The sequence below is a fragment of the Loxodonta africana genome, chromosome 10, assembly GCF_030014295.1.
Source record: "Loxodonta africana isolate mLoxAfr1 chromosome 10, mLoxAfr1.hap2, whole genome shotgun sequence".
NCBI classification, from domain to species: domain Eukaryota; kingdom Metazoa; phylum Chordata; class Mammalia; order Proboscidea; family Elephantidae; genus Loxodonta; species Loxodonta africana.
Genome location: NC_087351.1, coordinates 77,485,392 through 77,509,280, shown reverse-complemented (window position 1 = coordinate 77,509,280; position 23,889 = coordinate 77,485,392). Strand labels below are relative to the sequence as shown.

The window sequence follows — 23,889 nt, the reverse complement described above, 5'->3', positions numbered from 1 at the left end:
TTCTTTGAGATGTAGTTAAATTTCTTGAAAGTAGTTTGATCATTTCAGGTCTTGCTTTTAAGAATTTTTAGGCATGACCCAAGCAGTATTTAGTCTAGGGCTAATTTCCCTACTAGTGAGGTCAAATCTTTCTCAGTATTCTACCTAAGGCCCCATGAATTATGAGGCTTTCCAGTCTAGGTGGTAGGATCAGAACTGTTCCAACTCAGTGTGAGCACCAGGTACTGTTTTCTCTAATCCTTTTAGAGGATTCTTTCCCTAGCTGGTAGTTTTCTTACATGCACATGCTGATATATACTGAGTTTTCAGGTGGTACCTCCGTAGATCTCCTTAGCTATCTCTTTCTTCAGCTTTCTCTTCTCCAGCACTCTGCCATGAACTCTAGCTGTCTTGGTTCTCTTATAGTATCAGCTCCATCTACTCAACTCAGGGAATTTACTTGGCCCCACTTAGAATCCCCTTCTCTACACCATGGCCTAGAGACTCTCTCAAGACAGTAAGGTGGGGCAATCATAAGGCTCTTACAATTTTTTTTTCTTTCAGAGGTCACTGTTCTTTGTTGCCTGATTATAGTTTCATTAAACCATTGTTTCACATATTTTGTTTGGATTTTTATTTGTCTTAGGCAGGATGGTAAATCTGATACCTGTTTCTCTGTCTTGGCCAGACATGGAAGTCCTGTATATCTTTTGTATAGTGAAAATGATAAGAGAAAATTTAATTTTCCAAGTATTCAGAAAAGCAACTGCTCACGAAGATTGACTGTTTTCTGAGTGGGGTTTGGAAAGAATAGGCTTTATTGTATGCTTTTTTGCCTTGGCTTCTCCAATACTTTTCTTTATCTACATTTTTCTACAGTTGTATTAGATTATTTCATATAATAATGTAATGCAAGTCACCAGTCCAGTTATGTTTTATTGGAGTTAGATTGGATTTAGTACTGAAAGGAAATCTGCTGAAAAGATCATATGCAATTTTTACATGCCTGTTTTGTTCTTGATACTATCCCATGAATGTAAGAAGAAATGAGATAAAAAGGAGAACCTAGACATAATCTTTCTATTGTCTGAGTTTTTGCATCACTGAAGTGTGTTCTGAAATTTACTGTGCAGACATCTCTATCTTATGGCGTATTGCTGCCAAAATAAATCCCAAGAGGTTGTAGCTGTATTCTTTTTTCAAAATATTTCCTAGAAACCAGTCACCATATTCAGAAAGAGATTAAGATCTAAGTTTTTAAAACTGTATATCAGGAAATGCCTCTTTTGTGAATGTGTATACATTTGTGCTCGTAAACTGGGTAATGGTGTACCTAACTACTTTGTTTTATCATTACTTACTTTGTGTACATGAATGAAGGCTTTTCATTCACATTCTGCAGCCTGGGACACTCATGATTGGAAGACGGTTATTTTTCATGCTCCAGTTTGCTATTGATGTATGCAATTTCACATGAAACTGTAGAATGCATCAATTTAGAGTAGCTGTAACAGGGGCTTCTTTACTAAACATATGTTCTGAAGTAGTATAAGTAATTAATAGTCATTTGACTTTATCAGTTATATAGGAAATGTGAGAAAAGCTATAAAAAAGAAAACAAAACTATGGATTCCCAGGAGTCTTTGCATCCAAGGACATAAATTGACACCTGATGCTAATTCTACCAACTCTGATTTTAAAGTTAAGTTCCTTAAACTGAATGTGATGGTAATAATAAAAAAACCAAACCAAACCTGTTGCTGTCAAGTTGATTCCGACTCACAGCGACCCTACAGGACAGAGTGAAATTGCCCCATGGGATTCTAGGTTCAAAGGATATGCTGGCTCCTGGCTGTTCTTCCCTGGTGGTAGTGGTGCCTTCTCTTCCCTGCATCTAGGATGGTTCACCTCAAGTCCCACAGGATGGCAAAAACTGACCAGTCCCTTTGGTGGATCACAATTACCATATCTGCACAGTTCCGCCCCATCGCCTGGGTGGGAGTTAAAACACCATGGCGAGAAAGGCCACACAAAAGCAATCCATCACACCTCAGGTAGCTATGTATCTGATGACAGTTTAATATTCAGAATATACAAAGAACTCCTACAACTCAACAACAAAAACAGAAACTGCCGAACTACATCATAACTGCCAATCCACTGAGAATCATGGACCAGCCAAGTTGACACACAACTTTAACAATCAGAATTAGTCATTAGGGAAATGCAAGTCAAAACAACAAAGACACAATGGGATAAATGTAGTATATATAACCCAACTTATATACATAGAATGAAATATTATTCAGCCATAAAGAGAAATGAAGTTCTGATAAATGCTATAATATGAATGAACTCTGAAAACATTATGCTAAGTAAAACAGGTCCGACACAAAGGGACAAATATTGTATGATCCCACTTACATGAAATATCTAGAATATGCAAGGGATAGAGACAAAAGTTTATTAGTCATTGCCAGGGGCCTGGGGGAGGGAGAACGCGGAGTTATTGTTTAAAACGTACTAAGTTTCTGTTCGGAGTTATCTTAGTTATCTAGTGCTGTTATAACAGAAATACCATAAGTGGACAGCTTTAACAAACAGAAATTTATTCTTTCACTGTCTAAGAGGCTAGAATTCAGGGTGCCAGCTCCAGGTGAAGGCTTTCTCTCTCTGTCAGCTCTGAGGGACAGTCTTTGTCATCATTTCCCCTAGTCTAAGAGCTTCTCAGCACAGGGACCCCAGGTCCAAAAGATGTGCTCTGCTCCTGGTTCTTTCTTGCTTTCTGCTCGCTTCTCTCTTTTATATCTCAAAAGAGATTGATTTAAGTTTCAACCTAATCCTGTAGATTGTATCCTGCCTCATTAACATAACTGCTTCTAATCTTTCCTCATTAATATCATAGAGGTTGGAATTTACAACAAATAGGTAATTCATCAGATCACAAAATGGAGGACAATCACACAATACTGGGAATCATGGCCTCTCCAAGCTGACACATATTTTGGGGGGACACAGTTGAATTCATAACATTGTCCAAAGTAAGTGAGTCTAAGTCTCATCATCCTCACGTCTAAGGAACATTCTGGTTGTACTTCCTCTAAGATTGGTTTGTTTCTTCTTTTGGCAGTCCACAATATATTCAATATTCTTTGCTAACACCAGAGTTGCAATGCATGAATTCTTCTTTTGTCTTCATTTTTCACTATCCAACTATTGCATGCATATGAGGCAATTGAAAAGATCATGGTTTGGGTCAGACACACCTTTAGTCATCAAAGTAACATCTTTGCTTTTTAAGACTTTAAAGAAGTCTTTTATAGCAGATTTGCCCAATGAAATATGTCACTTGAGTTCTGACTGCTGCTTCCAAGGACATTGATTTTTGATCCAAGTAGAATGAAATCTTTAACAACTTCAATTTCTTCACCATTTATCATGATCTTGTTTATCAGTCCAGTTATGAGGATTTTCATTTCTTCACTTTCAAGTGTAATCCATACTGAAGGTTATAGTTTTTTTACTTCCATTAGCAATTGCTTCAAATTGTCTGCATTTTCAACAAGTATGGTTGTGTCATCTGCATATCGTAGGTTGTTACTGAGTCTTCTGCCAATCCTGATGCCATGTTCTTCTTCATGTAGTCCAGCTTCTTGGATTATTTGTTCAGCATACAGGTTGAATAAGTAAAGAGAAAGGATACAACCTTGTAGCACACCTTTTCCAATTATGAATGAAGTAGTATCCCACTTCTGTTCGAACAATTGCCTCTTGATCCATATACAGATTCCATATGTGCAGAATAAAGTTCTTTACTATGGTGGCCTGTGTGTTGCTATGATGCTGGAACTATGTCACCGGTATTTCAAATACCAGCAGGGTAACACATGGTAGACAGGTTTCAGTAGAACTTTCTGACTAAGACAGACTAGGAAGAAAGGCTGGGTGATTACTTTCAAAAAGTAATCAATGAAAACCCTATGTACATTTACATAACCCAGCAAGAAATAACCTTTCCAGAGGGACAAAAAACATCAACAGAGACTAAAGGGGACAAAAATCATCCTCAATTCTATGACAAAGATTTTAGATTCTAGAGCTATAGTTTGTCAGGTTATTTTTAAAGAGTTCATTTTCATCATTATTAGGTATATTTTGTTTCCTAGCCTAGATGATATTGTGTGAGTTGATGCTTAAAGAAACAAAGATATAATAATTGTTTATCAGACTCAGAAGAGAATGCTGAGAAGGTAAGTAGATCACTCCCACTGTGCTGTTTGATAAATAATGTATGTCAGTTCTACTTCATTCAAAGCGCCCTTTCTTCTCAAAATCAGGTAACTGGCTTTAAACCAGAATTGTAAACATGACTGAGGTATATCATAGAAATAAGGACACATGGTACTTTTAAGGAAGATAAAGTGAACTCCCCAAACAATCAAATATTCTTTATCACTGCACCTCAAAAAAAAAACTTTAGTATTTTTCATTCATATCAGAATAGTCGCTATGAGTCGGAATCGACTCAGTGGCACTGGGTTTGGTTTTGGTTGGTTATTAGACTAGTCAGAGACACAGTAAGGTTCAAGGAAGTCCCTATCTACTTTTAAAATCTAGCTGATAGGATTCCAGTTATTACTTCCACTTATGTTAACAGATACGGTCAGGAGAGTTGGGGGTTAATAAATACAGTAAATATAAGGTGGTAGATAAGGGCCCTTAACAAAGATTAAGTATCCTAACGCATCAACTGAAATTTATATTTTACGAACTCACATTTAAAAGAGGTTTTTCACTTTAATTACTTGCTAATTACTTTTAATGGAGATCTCTTAAAAATCAAATTGATACTATGAAATTCTAACACATCTTAGAAAAGCACATATCTCATATATATTTTAATTTCTATACTAATATCTCCTTCTTTTATATGTGTATTCTACAGTTTCATTAATCTCTATCCCTACTCCTTTGTTAAAGAGTAGGGATAGAGATTAGTTAAAATTTAAATACTTCAAGAACAGAAGAAAATCTCTGTTCACTAAAGGAACAAAGCTACTACAAAATAAATGTAGTACATTCTCCACTTAACTTCAAAATCCATTTTAATTATTTTATTCTTGATTAAAAGTAGTGGACTTTTTTCCTTACTCTACTTCACTCTTTCCTTGGAAACTCTATGGGGCAGTTCTACTCTGTCCTATAGGGTCGCTATGAGTTGGAATTGACCCGACGGCACTGGGTTTGGTTTTTTTTTTGTTACTTCACTCTTTACAAAAAAAGGTAAATAAAAGGTAAACAGCATTGACACATAAAGACTCACAAAAGGTGTGGAGTGCAAGTTTATTGTGTTTTACAACTGGTTCAAGAAAATGATTCAAGAAAAAATATGGGAAAGATCAACAGGCAACGTAGGATTAGAGAAAAATCCGATTCAAGAAAAAATATGAGAAAGATCAACAGGCAACGTAGGATTAGAGAAAATCCTGTGGAATTATTTTGGGATTATAAACATTACTGATGCCTGGAAAGACTAGTCAATTACCTGAAGAGTAGCTGAAAGAAACAAAAAGGGAGCCATGACATGATCTCAGAGGATGTGAAGAAAATGGGAAATAATTGCTAAATGCCATGCACAGAACCAGCTCTGTGGGAACTAGGCTCTTACAACCTTGTGTAGTATTGATTCTATCAACTGCTGCCACTTCCAGGAATATATCATATCCCTTCCTAAATGGGTTGGCCTATAGCACCTTTCTGGATGCCAGAATTCTGGAATTCCAGGTTGAACACTCCACACATTTAAGCCAATCTCCACTGACTCATTACCTTAATATGGCCTCAGAGTCCTTCAACTCCCTTATGCGTTTGACCTTCAGCTCTAAATGACCAATTCAATTTTTTTCAATAAGCATTTACTGGGGCTTTAATTGTATCTGACACTGGGACAAGTTCTGGGTGATACCAAATAGGTAAGACATGGATCCTACCCTTGTATTGCCCTTAAAAAGCTAGTAGAAAAGGGCAAGCAAGTAAGTAAGCAAACAATTGCATTGTGATGTGAAAAGAAGAATACTAAATTTGGGTCTAGCAAGCAGAAAGGGAGGGGGAAGTGACTGACACTGTGAGGTGATTAGACGGATTAAGGAGGGGCAGAGGTAGCCTTACAGGGAGGACAATGTATGAGCTGTATTTTAAAGGTAAACTGGAGTTAGGCAGAAGGGAATGGGAAGTATCCAGGCAGAAAGGACAGCATGTGCAAAGGAATGGTGATGTGATATGGAATGGCAGAGCATGTCAGTACTGCTAACCTTACACTGGAAGTGGTGGAGATAAGAGCAGAGAGATAGGTAAGAGCCAGTTCACAAAGACCTCACATGACTTGCAAAGAAATTTAGACTTTTTTACTGTATGCGATGGGGAACCATTGAAAAGTTTTAAGCAGGAAGTGCCGAGACAGATTGTCAAGAGCCTTCACTCCAGCTATAGTATATTGAATGGATGGCAGGGAGGGAGACGTTATCAGTTACCATGGCTGGAGATAGGAAGAGTTAGAACTGAAGGAACAGTAATATGGCTAGAGATGCTGAAGAGTTTAATGGCATACTGGATAGGGAGAATAAGAGAAAAGAATCTCTCCCTTTTCCCCTCCTTCCATAACAAATCCAGAGTAAAGTCATAAAAAACAATAGAGGTGGAAAGAAATAATATTCAAGAAATAAAAGTGCTGAAATTTCGGGAGTTTCTCCAATCAATTTAAACCTAAAACCCAGTGCCGTTGAGTCAATTCCAACTCATAGCAACCCTATAGGACAGAGTACAACTGCCCCATAGAGTTTCCAAGGAACACCTGGTAGATTCGAACTGCTGACCAATCAATTTAGAGAATCAAATTCCTAAGTAAATCATGGACACTCCCTTTAAATAAGAGTTGACAGAATCCTACAGGATTCCCCCAATGGATGGGGGAAAGGAGGTAATCAGGTTTTTTCCCTTCACAAATGTAACATTTAATGGTCCAGAAATCTAATTTTTTAAAAATCTCACATAATTCTGAGATCAGTCAGGTTTTGAATCACTGATTTTGTATCTAACATGAAAGAATGCTAAAGAAAATTGGGACAGGTTAAGAGAATATTTCTTAATTAACTATACCACATATTGGTGATTCATAATACCTGACCTATTTGGAACTCAGATCAGAGCCATGAAGTGAGTTAAACAATTTTCTGAGTAGTAGAAGTGATATCAAGTCTCAGCAATGGAACATACTTGGTAACTGCCAACAAGACAAGAAAAGTGGGCAAAAAGGCAACCTGACCACTATGAGGAAAAAAAAGGTGGTAGAATTGCATCCAACAATCAGTAATGACAGCATGTTTACTCTTAAGAGAAAATCTAAACTACTCAAAGGATACTTTGTATATCTGGATCTCTCATTATTCCTACCCAATTACATAAAAAATATATGCTGAACATGATTGACTTTCACTTGAAACACAGTAAGTACTTTATAAACAACGACTATCTTACTATCTTACATTGCTAAGAAATTTCTGGAAGAAGCAGTGAAGACATGCTATAGCAGCATGTGAAAGGTAATATAATTACAGATTTTATCTGTTGGCTTGTAAAAAAGGAAGAAGGGAAAGAGGGAGGGAGGAAGGAGGGAAGAAGGAAAAAAAAACACTCAATATCTTCACAAACAGTAATTCTCCATTTTGAGAGCAGCTACCATGTCTTATTCCTCAACCTGAGCATACCAGGGCCCATCTGGCAGATAGTGAATACCTCAAGAAATGTCTATAAAATGTACAGTACATTGAAGAATGTCTAGAAATAGTAGTTTCCCAACAAATAACCGTGTCTTAGTTATCTAGTGCTGCCATAACAGAAATATCACAAGTGGATGGCCTTAACAAACAGAATTTTATTCTCTCACAGTCTAGTAGGCTAAAAGTCTGAATTCAGGGTGTCAGCCCCAGGGGAAGGCTTTCTCTTTCTGTTGGCTCCGGAAGAAGGGCCTTGTCATCAATCTTCCCCTGGTCTAGGAGCTTCTCAGAGCAGGGACTCTGGGTCCAACAGACGCACTCTGCTCCTGGCACTACTTTCTTAGTGGTATGAGGGCCCCCTCTCTGCTTGCTTTTCTCTACTTTTACCTCTTGTAAGATAAAAGGTGATACAGGCCACACCCTAGGGAAACGTCCCTTAAATTGGATCAGGGCTGTGACCTGAGTAAGGGTGTTGCATTCCACCCTAATTCACTTTAAGATAACCTAATCTTGCCTCATTAACCACAGACAGAGATTAGGATTTACAACACATAGAATAACCACATCAGATCACAAAATGGTGGACAACCACACAATACTGGGAATCATGGCCCAACCAAATGGACACACATTTTGGGGGATCACAATTCAACCCATAAAAAATATAAAGTTGTATTTTCCATAACAAATACAAATACACCTGCTCCTGACTTACGAACTTTGTTAGATTTCAAAGGCCAGGTCCTTATCGGAAAATCTGCATTATGTGAAATACTGGTGATTTCTTGCCCCTCCTTCCCAGCCTCAGCCCTCTCAGTTAGTCAGGCTGCCATGGCCCCTCTGTACCTGCAGCCGTCACAGGTTTGCCCTTGCTCTGCTTGCCAGAATCCAAATCCACGCTGTGGGCTGCCAGCTGGGTGTCCTCAGCTACCTGGCAGCCTAGCTCAGGCTCTGCGGTGTGGGAAGCAGGGCTGTGCTGGCTGGGTGGTGTGAAGCAGCCTCCGCCAGGAGATGGCTCTGCAGAGGCAGCGCACCAGTGTTCCTCTCCTGGTGCCCATCAGCTGGTGCCCTATGAGTGACGCAAGAGTGGGGTGGAGGGTGGGGTGCAGGGGGCGAGAACCAGGAAGAGGGAGAGGAGGTGCCAGCTGGGAGGTCCTGGAGCGCCGGGCAACCTGGGGGTTCCAGACTGGGGTTAAATACCCCAGAGGGGGCGTTGCTCCTCCCTCCAGCCTCCTTGGATGAGCTGCACCAGGTGAAGGTGTGTTGATCGGCGGGGTTGTTAATGAGCAAAAATAATTGGAAAGATTTTTTACTGTTGTCATAAATGCAAGATATCAGATGACCAGACAGTCGGTGAGGAGTAGGTGTATATGAAATTTATTCTCCCCAATGCTGACAGTATACTCAAGTTCAAACAAAGTTTCAATAAATCAAATAACAAGGGTTATTTTAAGTGGAGAAGGTAATTGAGTATACCTGAAAATTTCTGAGTTGTATCCTGGAAGACAAGCTTTCTGTCATAGATTGAATTATGTCCCCCCAAAAAATGTGTGTATCATGGGCTGGGCCATGATTCCCAGTACTGTATGATTTTCCTGTATGTTGTAAATCCTGCCTCTATGATGTTAATGAGGGAGGATGGGCTGCAGTTGTGTTAGTGAGGCAGGCCTCAACCTACAAAACTGGATTGCGTCTTGAGGCAATCTCTTGAGACATAAGCGAGCAGAGAGACAGGGGACCTCATACCACCAAGAAAGCAGTGCCAGGAGCAAAACACATCCTTTGGACCCACGGTCCCTGCATGGAGAAGCTCCTCATCTGAGGAAAGATTGATGAGAAGGTCGACAGAAGAGAGAAAGCCTTCCCCTCGAGTGGATACCCTGAATTTGGACTTTTAGCCTACTTTACTGTGAAGAAATAAACTTCTCTTTGTTAAAGCCATCCACTTGTGGTATTTGTTATAGCACCACCAGATGACAAAGACACCAAGACTTGAATAGTAACCAAAAAAAATGTGTCAACTTAGCTAGAACACGATTCCCAGTATTGTGCAGTTGTCCTCTACTTCGTGATTTGATGTAATTGTTCTCCATTTTGTGATGTGCTGTAAATCCTAACCTCTATATGTTAATGACGCAGGATCAGTATGGGGTGTTTCTTGAATCACAGCCTTATAAGAGCCTTACTCAAGTCACACCCTTACTTAAGTCACAGACCCTTGCTTGAGTCACATCTGTTAGCTTACAAGAGATAAAATGAGAGAGATGCAAGCAGAGAGGAGAGGGACCTCACTACCACCAAGAAGAGTAGGGAGTGGAGTACATCATGTGGCCTCGAGATTCCTGCACTGACAACCTCCTCGACCCAGGGGAAGATTGATGCTAAGACACATGTAGATCTCCAAGGAACACTGGGCACACAGATGTTGAAATATGACGAAGACCTTTCCCCAGAGCCGACAGAGAGAAAAAGCCTTCCCCTAGAGCTGGTACCCTGAATTCGGACTTCTAGCCTCCTAAGCTGTGAGAGAAAAAATGTGTTTGTTAAAGCCATCCACTTGTGGTATTTCTGTTGTAGCAGCACTAGATAACTCAGACACCGTCCTACTACAAAATGAAATGTCCTTGAGTATCATTATTAGACGTAACTAGGCTATTTACATGAAAGAATGGCATTCCTTAAATGCAAGCCCAGCATCACATCCTTTTGTTTGCCATCAAAGGTTGAGATTTGAACAAATTCTTTATATCTTTAATAATTAAGGAAAACCCCATTCCCTTCTGTAGCCATTCTCTCTGAAAACACAAGTATTTTCCCTATAAGAAGACAATGCTTGAATGAAGAGAAAAAAGATCATTCTCCCCCCTGCAAACCTAGTCATTCTTTTGTCCACTTTAAAAATACACATTTTATCTCAAGTCACACTCACACAATCATTTTTTGTGGACTATTTTCCAGAGAGAAACAATAATAATGCAAAACCAAAGTGGAAATATCTTCATATACATCCAAAGGGAGTCAGTGTTTTAAAAACGACACTGACAAAAAACAATTGTACATATGGCTGTCAATGCACAAAAAAACTTTCACAATTTATCCCTTGATTAACAAGTAATTGGAAACTTTCTGAAGAACTAGGAGGTGAGATCTTGAAACAATGACCTTTGGTTATCCTTAATTAAAAAAAAAAAAATCTGATTGTCTTGCGATAGAGTTTACACCTTCTCTTAGTCACAAACAAATCATGCAAAGAATTATTACAACCAATCTGTGACTTGCTTACAGTATTAACTTCATCAGTAAAATGTGCTGCTACTAGATTATTTAAAAAAAAAAAAAAAACCATTGCCATCAAGTCAATTCCAACTTATAGCGATCCTACAGGACAGAGTAGAACTGCCCCATAGAGCTTCCATGACATCAAAAAGAATCTGGCGGTCAATGCATGAGGGCAGCTTAAGAGAAAGCCAACAACCAATTTTCAGCCGAGATATTAAAGATGGGGTCCACCTCATAAACCATTCTAGCTATACTACCTAAAAGGTTAAGAACAAGATAAAGATTCTCCTCAGCTTTCCCTCATGTCACCAATGAAAAAAGGCTCATCAGTTTGCAAAATCACAAGCATAACAACATTGTTGCTGTTGTTAGCTGCCATGGAAATGGGTCTAACCCATGGTAACCCCATGTACAACAAAATGAAATGTTGCCCAGTTCTGTGTCATCTTCATGGTCTTTGGAATGTCAAGTTCATTGTTGCAGCCACCGTGTATTTCCAGTGCCTTCCAATCTAGAGGACTTATCTACTACCACTATACTGACAATATTCTGTTGTGATCCATAGCCTTTTCACTGGCTAACTTTCAGAAATAGATTACCAGGCCCTTTGCCTAGTGTGTCTTAGTCTGGAAGCGCTGCTGAAATCTGTCCTCCATGAATGACCCTGTTGGTATTTGAAGTTCTGGTGGCATAGCTTTCAGCATCATAGCAACATGGAAGCCACCACAATACAACAAACTGACAGGTGGTAGATCATAACACTACCTAACCTTTAACAATTTAACCGCTTTTCATCTAACAGTATCAAGCTGCTTTGCCAACGATAATTAAGCTTTACAAAACCCCGGTAAGGTAAGCATTATCATCGACAAGCGGGGATTAATCCTTTCAAAGAAAGACTTGGATTTTTCTTCTATATTATCTTGCTGCCTGGCTGGGGTGTAAAACAACTGTCAGGGCAAGGGAGCTGAAGTTCAAAGATATAATGTATTATATTCTCTCAGAAGTAAAATCTCATGCCCTTTTCACTTTCTTAAACATTTCAGCCTAGATTTGAACTAAATATTTTTTTTCACCCTTCATTGAAAACAATGACATACGATAAAAACAAGAGAAAGCCATACAGTCCATTAGTACCAAGTTCAAGGATAAAATATGGTCTTCCTTACAAATTCTAGTTTCTACATATTAAAATGGGCAATTTTTAAACTAACTCTCCATTTATTTAAATGGAACAAATGTATTCACACAACTCTTCTTGCAAAGTGTCAACAAAGCACTTTCTATTTTTTTCTATTATCATATACCACAGACATACTTTTACGTGTGTGTGTCTCATAACAAAATATGGATATGAGTCCATGTCTAACATAACATTTTCCCAAGTCAATGCAGAAATGTTTTTGTTCATTTTTCCCCTATAATGAAACGACAAATGTGTAAAATTTCGAAAATACAGCAATAATACTGTCTCTTCTTCCCATGGAGATTTTTATCCAGGCAGATGGGGTGGCAGAAGGAGGTGAAAGAACATTACTATCCTATCCTTTGCCTTCGGGCATATAATACCAAACTGAAGTATAAAACCTATTTCTCACAATACCAGGAGACTAGAAAAACAATTTTTTAAGTAGGATTTCACTGAGGTACTAAACTCTAAATTTACTTGGTGTTGTTTTGAAACCTTTTATTGTGTCTGAAGGAAAGGGTCATAGTGTTAGGTTTTTCATCGTGTTCCCAATTCACAAAAGGACTGTTGCTTCCCCAACTCATGGTGACCCCCATTCACAATGGAACAAAATGATGCCTTGGTTCTGTGTTTTCCCTATGATTGGTTGGGGATTGGACTGTTATGACCCATAGGGTTTTCACTGGCTGATTTTGGAAGACCACCAGGCCTTTCTTCCTGGTCTGTCTTAGTCTGGAATCTCAGCTGAAACCTGTTTTAACATCATAACAACATGTAAACCACCACTGATAGATGGGTGGTAGCTACACATAAGGTGCACTGGCCAGAAATTGAACCCAGGTCTCCTACATGGAAGGCAAGAATTCTACTGAACTATCAATGTCCCCCAAGAGGACTGTAGTTCTCCCACAAACCTAATATATTCCACACACTAGTCCACATTTAGGAAACGGACGAGTGACACACTGGGTTCTATGACGCTGCCATCTAGGCAATGAAATCTTTTCCATTATTGGTATTCCCCACAGCCTGGTAAAGAGGTTTTCCCAATTGTAACTATTCTTTGGCTCCATGATGCAAAGAACAATTTTGCAGGTTAGGTCAAAATGTTCAAATTTTAGCAGAAATATAAACTCTACTCCTTTCCTGGGAATCTTTTTTTATCCTATGTGACAAATTCTCTGCTATGTTGGGTAAAACTAGATCCATTGCAAAGTCATATCCAATTCCAAGAAACTTAGGGCTAATGTTTTTCACGCTTTGAACAGTTATTTAAATAAAAAACTTTCCACCCATAAACTCATGATCAGCAAGTGTGATTCACTAGCATGTACTGTAGTTCCTTATTTTTGTTCAAAGTTATGAAGAAAAAACAAAGTGAACTCATAAGGACAAAATCAAGTAAGCAGAGCTCTCAAACACCAAACACAGAGCTAGAAAATTACTTGAAGTGAGGTGACACATTGATTTGTACATATATTTTTATTTATTTTCTCACAGATAGAAATGATATCTCTGAAAGAATGTACACAAGAAACTGATGGAGGCAATTGTCTCTGGAGAGGGGAAGTGGGAGACTGGAGGCTGGGTTGGCAGGGGAAATTATCTGCCACTCTATACCCTTTTGTACTATTTGAATATTTTACCATGTGTATGTATCACCATAAAGTATGAAAGCAAGCCACATACCTCTTTATTGCTGCGAGAGAAAGGGAAAGAGGCAAAGAGAGGTCTTCATACTGAATAACTAAGGTAAACCACTTGGAGTCAACATATTGCTAATCATCAAATAAAGGGTGAAAATCCAAACAGAGGTCTGGGAAACACCGTGATGTTCTCTGTGTCAAATCCTTATTTTCAAGTTTGTGTAGGCCTCATTATCCATTAGCTCTTGTTTCTTTTATGAACACGCAGTTAAATAATGCTATTAATATAATTTGATATTTAAGTACAAAGTTTCTAGAGAAATCAGGATCCTTATTCTAAATGATGTCATATCATAAATAAACCCACGCAAATAATCTATAAGAACAAGTAGTATCCATCAGTGGATTTTATGATACCTTTTTTTTCTTGGCAAACAGTACTTATGAAAGAACACAGCTGAGAAAGAGGGGGGAGGGAAAAGAGGGAGACAGTGAAAGAGAAAGAAGGTGGAAAGGGGCAAAAGAAGGGACAAGGAGAAGGAGGAGGAGAAGAGTGAAAAAGAAATTGTGATGTGAAAAAGAAGTATGATCTTGTAAGACTAAGAATTACAATTCATTCAAAAAAACTTTTGCCAACTGTTTGTTACATGCCAGGTACTTAAGGACATAAATATGAGTCAGATACAGCCACTATTACCAAGGAGTTCACAACTTGGTGGAAAAATCAGACACAGACTAAAAATTAAAATACTAAGTAGTAACGGTTATAGTATGATTTGACCAGAGAAAGAAGAAACAAATAATGACTGATATAGCTAAGGAGCTTAAAAAGGTTAGTCATGTCTGAGTCATCCTAAAAACTGAGGAAGAGTTTATTGAATGATGAAGGGAAAGACATTTCAAGCAGAAGAGCATGAGCAAAGGAACAGCAGTGTGAAAGAGCATGGTGTATTCATTTAGGAAATATGGACTGATTTTGTATGGCTTGAGCACAGGGCACATAGAAGAACAGGAAATAAGGGTGGAAAAGGAGGTTAAGGTGAAAGGGGAATAGTAGGAAATGAAGCTAGGAACAGTGGGTTGTTGTTGATAGGTGCCATTGAGTTAATTTTGACTCATAGCGACTCTATGTGACAGAATAAAATTTCCCTATAAGGTTTTCTTGGCTGCAATCTTTATGGAAGTGGAACGCCAGATCTTTGTCATGCAGAGCTGCCAAGTGGGTCCAAACCGCCCATCTGTAAGGTAGCAGTCAAGTGCCCAACCATCTGTACCACCAGTTGTCCCTGAACAGTGGGTTGGGGTCAGTTTTTGAAAATTCTAGACGAATGATTTTTTTTTTTTAAGAAGTAAATTAATTGTGTAAACATTCGCAGGGGTAAAGGGTAGTAGTGGTAGTGTTTTAATCTAAGAAAACAATTTTCTTCAGAATACAAATACACTAATTATTGGTGTACAAATGCATGGTGCTATTAACGATTTTCCCTTATCCATTCATTATGTCAGGTACAAGGGGCTCTCTACTTAGAAATCGTTTGTTACTTATTTTGATTTACAGGAACTTGAAAGCAGTAAAGTTATATTTATTGTCAAATGTTATATAATTTACAATTGCTATAAATTCCACTAAACAAGTACAAATTAGGAATGTTTAACCACACAACTAATACATGAGCACATTTGCCTTTATAAAATGAGGCATGTTCGCAAAGTACTCACGTAAATCTAAGCCCTAAGAATATTTATATTTAGCAATATTTTAATAGTCCAAAAACCCTTAAGATTCAGTGTTATGACTGTGCTACCATCTTTCATGCCCAGTTTTTAAAGTTCTCTAAATGTTAAAACAGTTGTTGCCGAGTCAATTCCAACTCATAGCAACCCCACATGTGTCAGAGTAGAACTGTCCAGATGTTACCTACCTGTTGCTACGGAGTCGATTCCGACTCACAGCGACCCTATAGAACAGAGAACTGCCCCGTGCAGTTTCTAAGGAGCTGCTCGCTCGTGGATTCAAACTGCCGACCTCTTGGTTAGTGGCCATAGCTCACCATTGCTCTTAACCACTGTGCCACAATGTTACCTAGACAACATAATTTTACCCACAGGCTTTTAAAAATGCTTCCACAAAATATTAACAGCATGGAGAGAAATCACTCTCGTATAGACACTCTGGAATATAATTATTGGTACTTTTTCTTTTGTTCTTTGTGTTTTTCTATATTTTTAAAATTTTTTACACTGTCCATGCAGTTTATTTAATAAAAAAAACTGTTACAAAGTATTCGAGTAACAGATTTATCAGATCTACGGAACATAAATTACCAACTTTTGAATACTGGGAATAAAATGACATATTACAACGAAAAAAAATGAAGTATCAAGGAGCCCTTGGTGGTGTAACAGTTTAGTGCCCCGCTGCTAACCAAAAGGTTGGCCGTTTGAACCCACCAGCTGTTCCCAGAAAGATATGGCAATCTGCTTCTGTAAAGATTATGGCCTTGGAAACCCTATGGGGCTGTTTTACTGTGCCTTATAGGGTCACTATGACTCAAAATTGACTTGATGGCAATTATTTTTTAAAAATAATGTGTCAAATTATTTCAATAATTATAAAAAAATGTACTATAGTAAATTAAGATGTTAATAACAGCAAATTGGGTGTGGAGTATAAGGGAACTCTGTACTATCTTGGCAAGTTTTCTGTAAATCTAAAACTGCTCTAAAATACAATGTTTATTAAAGAAAATACTCACCAGGTATAATCTGTATGGTTGCTGCAAAAATAAAACAATACATATTGAAAAAATATATATTAACAGCACGTGTACTACATAGATACGTTTGCCTTTGTAAGGTTAAAAGAATAAAGAATTGTCTTGAAATTCAGAGGCTTGGGGTCTAGTGTGGGCTTTGCCATGAACTTAGCTGTATCACCACGGGGAAATAATTTAATAGATCATCTACTATTCAGTTTCTTCAGCTGTAAAAATGAAAGAGCTAAGAGAGATGACCCTTATCATCTTTTTCAGTTCTCAAATTCCACGGACATATGAGAAAATCATGTACTAGGTACGGAGGCCAGCCTCTAAGATGACTCCCAATGATTCTCACCTCCTAGTATGCATTCTCTCTTGCCTAGTGTCCTCCCACACTAAATACAGATAACCTGGGTAACTAATAGGATATTGCATAAATGATAGAGTATGATTTCTGATGCTAGGTCATATAAGACATTGCAGATTCCACTGTCTTCCTTAAATTACTTGCTCTGGGAGAAACCAGATGCCATGTCATGAGATGCCTAAATTAAATTTGGGAGTAATTTGTTAAACAGCAATAGATAACTAATATACACTAGGCAATGGAACAATATATGCTTTGAAATAATTTATCCTATTTTCTCTCCTGCATAATTTAACTCACTTCTGAAATGGGCACTATTCAAAAAGGGGACAAGGAATCAGTAAGACACGGACTTGAAGATGAAGAATGTTATCTCTGGCCACAAAATAGAATTTCTCTGTATTTTGTGTGGCTTAAATTCATGACCTTTACGTTAATAGCATGCTCTTTATGACATCAACTAGGCCAAATGACTCAAACTATAGTACTGTGAACAGTCTGAATTAAAGGTTTAATATGTCATTCTAACAGTTGCCTGAGAAGTAAAATTTTACAGTTATTTTTGTAGGAAATGGTTCTAGACTATATGATATTCTAAAAGTTACAATGTGTTACTTGAGACTGAACTGAATCCCCAAATGGCATTTAGAGAAACTTTCAGAGAGGATCTTCACATCTCAGATGATGGACATCACCTGGGAAAAGGCTATCTTGTGTTTAACAAATTCTAAAGATAACTTGGCAAGGTAATCCTATTTGTCTTCTCTGCAGAAAAAAGGAGTGCCCTAAAGTTCCTTCTCATTTTAATACATAAGGAGGGCTTGTTAATATAATTTTAAAGGGATATTCCCTGTGAAATGATATAATGCACTTGAGCCATAAGCCTCAACTACCTGCAGCTGCTGCTGTGTTTTGTAGCCATTCATGTCTTCACTAGCTAGAGTAGGAATAAAGGCTCACTCTGTCACTTTGGAAACCCTGGTGGCATAGTGGTTAAGTGCTACGGCTGCTAACCAAAGGGTGAGCAGTTCTAATCCGCCAGGCGCTTCTTGGAAACTCTACGGGGCAGTTCTACTCTGTCCTATGGGGTTGCTATGAGTCGGAATCGACTCGACGGCACTGCGTTTGGTTTTGGTTGGCTATCACTTTGCTAACTGTGGAAGGGGGCAGTCCAAGCACAGCCTGCAGCCTTTCCCTGTGACCTACAAATGAACCTTGTTCTTAGGACCAGGTGTGTCAGCCTGGGTTCTCAGACAGGATGAAAGGATGCTCCCTTTTAGTGGAGTATCTTAACCCAAAACACATTCCTGAACAGCCGGGCGATCAGCATATTCCTCCCCTCTTGCCCTGAGCACATGTCAACATTCCCAGAAACTGCTTAGCTAAGTGTGTTCATTATATGGCAGCTGGCCAAACCCGCTTCTGTATCTGTTCCTGGTGGTGCGGGAACGGGGTCCTTGTGCAGCACTGGAGGGGTGCATGCAGACTACTTCCCTGTGCAGGCTGTGGAGCGAGATCAGCCAGCCATGAGGGACCAAAACCAATGATAGAAGATGACCTCGCTCTGTCTCTTCTCTATGTGAATAAAGCGTTGTTTCATCCAAGGCCTGCATCTGAGTTTTGTCTTGGTGACTCTGACACTTGCAAACTATGGAGAGGTATATTATCCTCCATGAGACAAGACTCTTCCCTTGGAGGTGCTAACAGGTGTCATTTGCTCAACACTAATTATTGCAGTTGATTTGTAGTTAACTGTATGATCCCTAAAATCGTAATACTGCCTTTAACTTCAGCAGGACTGCCTGTGTGATAAACTTGGTGGTATTATATTTGCCCTTTATGTAGGAAGGCAGTGAATAGTTTAATCATTTACATACCAATTTAATTTTTAAACTTCAATAAACAGGGAAGAAAAAGTGCTACAATGGCATTTTACTCCAGCCTTCAAATTCTTCTTTTCTTTATGCATTCTGATATCTTCTACACAAGTATCTAATCTGCTAAGTTTTTTTTTTTTTTATTTTACAGTCATTCTGATGTTAATTCCTTCCTTAATAAGCTTTAGTGCGGTAATAATGCATATATCAAGTAACAACTGTAAAGGTATGTAACATTCAGGGGGTACCAAAAAAGCCATTTAACTGGAAAAGAACTTATCTGTGATAATCTATTCAAACAAATAAGAATTCCCTAAAAACCTTAAATGTAAACTTTAGATTATTAGCCAGTATCTCCTTTCCTACTCTTTCATTATGTTGCTTATCTTCAATTTTAATCACACTTAAAACTTGAGAAAACCTGGTGGCCCAGTGGTTAAGCCTTCGGCTCCTAACCAAAAGGTCGGCAGTTTGAATTCTCCAGCTACTCCTTGGAAACCCTATGTGGCAGTTCTATTCTGTTCTATAGGGTCGCTATTAGTCGGAATCGACTCAATGGCAATAGGCTTTTTTTTTTTTAAACATAAGACATTTCTTTTCCTTTATTCCAGCCCATTAGCTCTCTTTTAGTCGTGTATAAAACCATCAGTCTTCCATGGAAGGCTCTTCTCCAGACTGCACTTTATTCCTTCCAGGAACGGGAGCCACATATCTTTCTGCAAAGTTTCCTTAGATTCATTGCTCACAAAATCAACAGTAACATACGAGCTAGTGGAATAATTTCCTCCCTTGTTCTGCAATTTTGTCACTTTCAGGCCTGATGTAGGACGATCTGAAACCATATCATAATGTTTAACCATAACTTAACATTTTAATGAATTCAATCATCAAGGTCTCTTTTCAACTTGCCATCTTATCACAGATAACACAATTTACATTTTTTTCTTACTATTTCTGAATAAACAGAATACCCTCTCTCTTACATTTTAAAAACAGTCTCTAATCAATCCTTTTAAAGTGTAGGCAAAGCCCTTAAAGGAATTTTACTGCATTGCTGCGTATATGTTTGAGCTTAATGAATGATTTATTCTCTACCATCACAAATGCTAAGAGAAAAGACCTTCAAGTTTAGATCTCTACCAGTTTATATATCAAATTCTATGACAAATATACGCGATGTGGTCAACATTCTTAGACTAGTAGATCAAAGACAGGGCCTAGGTATGACCTATAATTAGCTCATTGAATTTACTATTCCTCTTTCAGATAGATAAGGCAGACAGGGACAGCATGAGCAACACAACTAATACCTCTTGTTCCATCTCTTGGTTCCTCTTTCAAAGACTACCCAGCAATAAGCCAGTTCAGAAATTTTACAGCCTTTATGTTATTATCTAATGTAGGTTTTATAATTTTAAACAATCATTCAAGTTTTGAATCTGGTACTTCCTATATATTTTTCTAATAATAATAACATAAAGGAGGTTTCACACCGGACCAGGGTATAATGTATCGATGATTCACTCCTACCCCACCCAGGTGAGATGTATAATTCCCATGGCTATTCTTCAATTTAATATCAACCCCAATACTGCCTCTGATATTATTACTGCATTCTAACCCATAAATGTACTCTAAAACTGCATTAAATGTAAATGCATTACTCCCTTTTTCATGACTGACTTAATATTTCTTATTGGCTATTTGCAATGTCTAACACATGTCTTAATTATAAGCTATTGGAGATAGGGGGAGGATCAAAGTAATTTTCTTGGCATGGACTCTTGTGCTATTAGAAATTTAGTAAGTGCATTTTGATGAAGGGAAAGAGAAAACCTACAGGTCCAGAGTCTATTTCTAAGTCTACACTATTTCACTCTGTGACATTAAGCAGGTTGCTTTATATTTATGTAACCAACTATAAAATGTGACTGGAGATTATTCATTTTGCCCAGAAAGATCAAGTCGACCAATTAGTATTTGACAGGCATCCATTTTATAGTGATACACAGTATTCTCTACTCTACCAGCAGCTGGTTGTCTATTAGAAAACTCACAGGTATTCATATATTATTTAAATTAATCATCACAGCAGCCCTAATGAGACAGGCATTAAGTGGACAGTCACCAGTCACAATTTGCACCAACTTCTGCCACCACCTATAGAGATGTCTTGGCACTTATGTTTCTACTATGTGACACTCCTCTCCCTCTTCCACAGTTGATTGTACAGGGTGCACACAACTGATGCAACTTGGGGCAATCAGTTTCTTTCTCCTGGAAATTTGGACTGGGAGCCATTAGTTAGTCTCAGCTCACCACTCAAAACTGAGGTTATATAAGTTCAGGAGCCGTGAGCTCCCATGTTTGGCCATGACCACTGAAGCAATAAATACTCATCTGTAGAAAGAGAAAGAAAGAAGAATAATGCAGACATACAAAAAGGATAAAAAATGAGAGACAAAAGAGAATGAATGAGAAAATGACAGATGAGATTGACAGAGAGGGACTAATTAAAGAAAGGTCTGGGTTTCTACCAGCTTTCCAATCCCTATTTCTAGACCCTCATGAGCCTTCACTTGCTTTCTGTCCTAGACTTCCAAAAGATACTCAAATATCCACAAAAAACAACCCCGTTTTGTGGTTAGGTGGATTTTTGTAACCTGAAACCAAAAAAATTTCTATCGCATTTAATAATGTCCATGGTTTTTTTTTTATGGTTTATAAATGAAGAAACTAAGGCATAGAAAGGATAAGTAGCTCACAGAATCACACCTAGCTAATAATTAAATAACAGAGATAACTTTGGATTTGTCTGACTACAAAGTCTAGATGAATGAATGAATGTAAACAAACAAGTATGCCAAATGTAAACATACATAAATAGTTAAATGCTGAGATGTAAGAGAAGGGTCTAAGGCAAAATGAACTGTAATTTTCACTTGAAATTAAATAAAGAATCCATGTGAAAGCACCTTAATCTTGGCACAAAGGATGCATTAAATATTAGAACCTGACTCTGAATCTACATCTCTCAGTCTCTTGACTTACTTTCTCTAACTCCTCTTTAATTGTTATCATCCTGACCTATCATCTTTCTATCTTTGTTCCATTTTTGATGTCCCCAATATGCAGACAGAAACCCTGGTGGGATACTGGTTAAGTGCTACAGCTGCTAACCAAAAGGTTAGCAGTTCAAATCCACTAGGCGCTCCTTGGAAACTCTATGTGGCAGTTCTACTCTGTCCTATAGTGTCACTATGAGTCAGAATCAACGCAATGGCAGCAGGTGTGGTTTTAATACACAGACGGCAACAGTGGTAGACGCAATTTACCTTAATCCTTTGAAGAAGGAGTTTCAAGGTTTGTATTAAGAAGTAAACAAAGCCTCTTAATTGCCTATTGCATATCTAATTCAAAAAATTTAAAGAAAATAAATGTGAAACACTCTCTTCCTGAATATCTGCCTACTCTACAAAACAGATCAAAGACTACAGCCTTTAGTATGGACTATACCTCAACATAAAGAAAACAAAAATCCTCACAACTGGACCAATAAGTAACATCATGATAAAGGGAGAAAAGACTGAAGTTGTCAAGGATTTCATTTTACTTGGATCTACAATCAACTCATGGAAGCAGCAGTCAAGAAATCAAACGATGCATTGTATTGGGCAAATCTGCTGCAAAAGACTTCTTTAAAGCGTTGAAAAACAAAGATGTCACTTTAAGGACAAAGGTGTTCCTGACCCAAGCCATGGTATTTTCAATTGCCTAATATGCATGAGAAAGCTGGACAATGAATAAGGAAGGCTGAAGAACTGACACCTTGGAATTGTGGTGTTGGCAAAAGAATATTGAATATACCATGGACTGCCAGAAGAAGAAACAAATCTGTCTTGGAAAAAGTACAGCCAGAATGCTCCTTAGAAGCAAGGATGGCAAGACTTTATCTCACATTCTTTGGAAATGTTATCAGGAGGAATCAGTCCCTGGAGAAGGACATCATGCTTGGTCAAGTGGAGGGTCAGCGAAAGAGAGAAAGACCCTCAACAAGATGGACTGACACAGTGGCTGCAACAATGGGCTCAAACATAACAACGATCATGAGGATGGCACAGGACTGGGCAGTGTTTCATTCTATTGTACATAACGTCGCTATGAGTCGGAAGTAACTCAACGGCACCTAACAACAGCAACAGAGGTGAGATCCCCAATATCTAAATATGGAAATGAAAAGGGCAAATGGTCTCTATGCACACTGATTAAAAAAAAAAAAAATTGAGTCACTGTATATGCTGATAGACATTTAATTTGATTCAGGGTTCTCCTTTCTCTATCTCTCTCTCTTTTTTTTTTTTTTGCTTTGGCTTATTATATTCAGCAATTCAAATAGATTCAATATGGCCTAGAGCCTATAAGGCAGCCTTTCCTGTTGGTAAAGAATGGCAGTATGTGTTTATTTTAGCACAGTGATTAACTATTACAGTGACCTGACCTATAAAAACTATTATCTCTAATCTTCCACAATGGCAAAGAATGCAAAATTTCAGAGGAAACTATTGTATAACTATTGACAAGAATTCTATGACTAGATCACAAGGAAAATCCACAATGCTATGGAACCCAAAAGGAGTACTTTGACTAAAAGGGTAAAGGCAGATCAACAAACCTTTAAAGGAAAGACGGTATCCAAGAATGTTAAATTTTAATCATAAAGTGACTAAACCTACAGATAAATATGTCTATCATATGATTTATAGGAAATACAGTCCTAAATTCCAATTCATTCATGCAACAATATTTACTATGCCCAAGGTACTGGGCTAAGCAATATGAGGGATCAAAGATACATAGGCATGGAACAGAAGAATGTCTAAGTTCAAAGTTATCATCTGAGAATAAAGGAATGATTTTTAGTCAGATACAATTGCCCTCCAAACTAATCAGGCTCATTCATTCATTCATTTGATGGAAATGTTACGGAAAGCTTATTATGTGCCAGGTTCTGAGCTAGGCAC

The 23,889-nt window shown here is 38.1% G+C and overlaps 1 protein-coding gene across 7 annotated transcripts in view; it reads right to left on the bottom strand.

Moving 5' to 3' along the window:
* FUT8 (fucosyltransferase 8) overlaps positions 1-23,889 on the bottom strand; it is a 356,993-nt gene that overhangs the window by 149,867 nt on the left and 183,237 nt on the right. For 6 of the 7 annotated variants that reach the window (XM_023546260.2, XM_064292604.1, XM_064292606.1 and 3 more), the window contains one exon: positions 16,622-16,642. The exons of the other annotated variant lie outside the window; for it this stretch is intronic. In XM_023546260.2, coding sequence (XP_023402028.1) covers positions 16,622-16,642 — 21 coding nt within the window. The remainder of the gene's footprint in view (positions 1-16,621; positions 16,643-23,889) is intronic. 7 annotated transcript variants of the gene reach the window in all.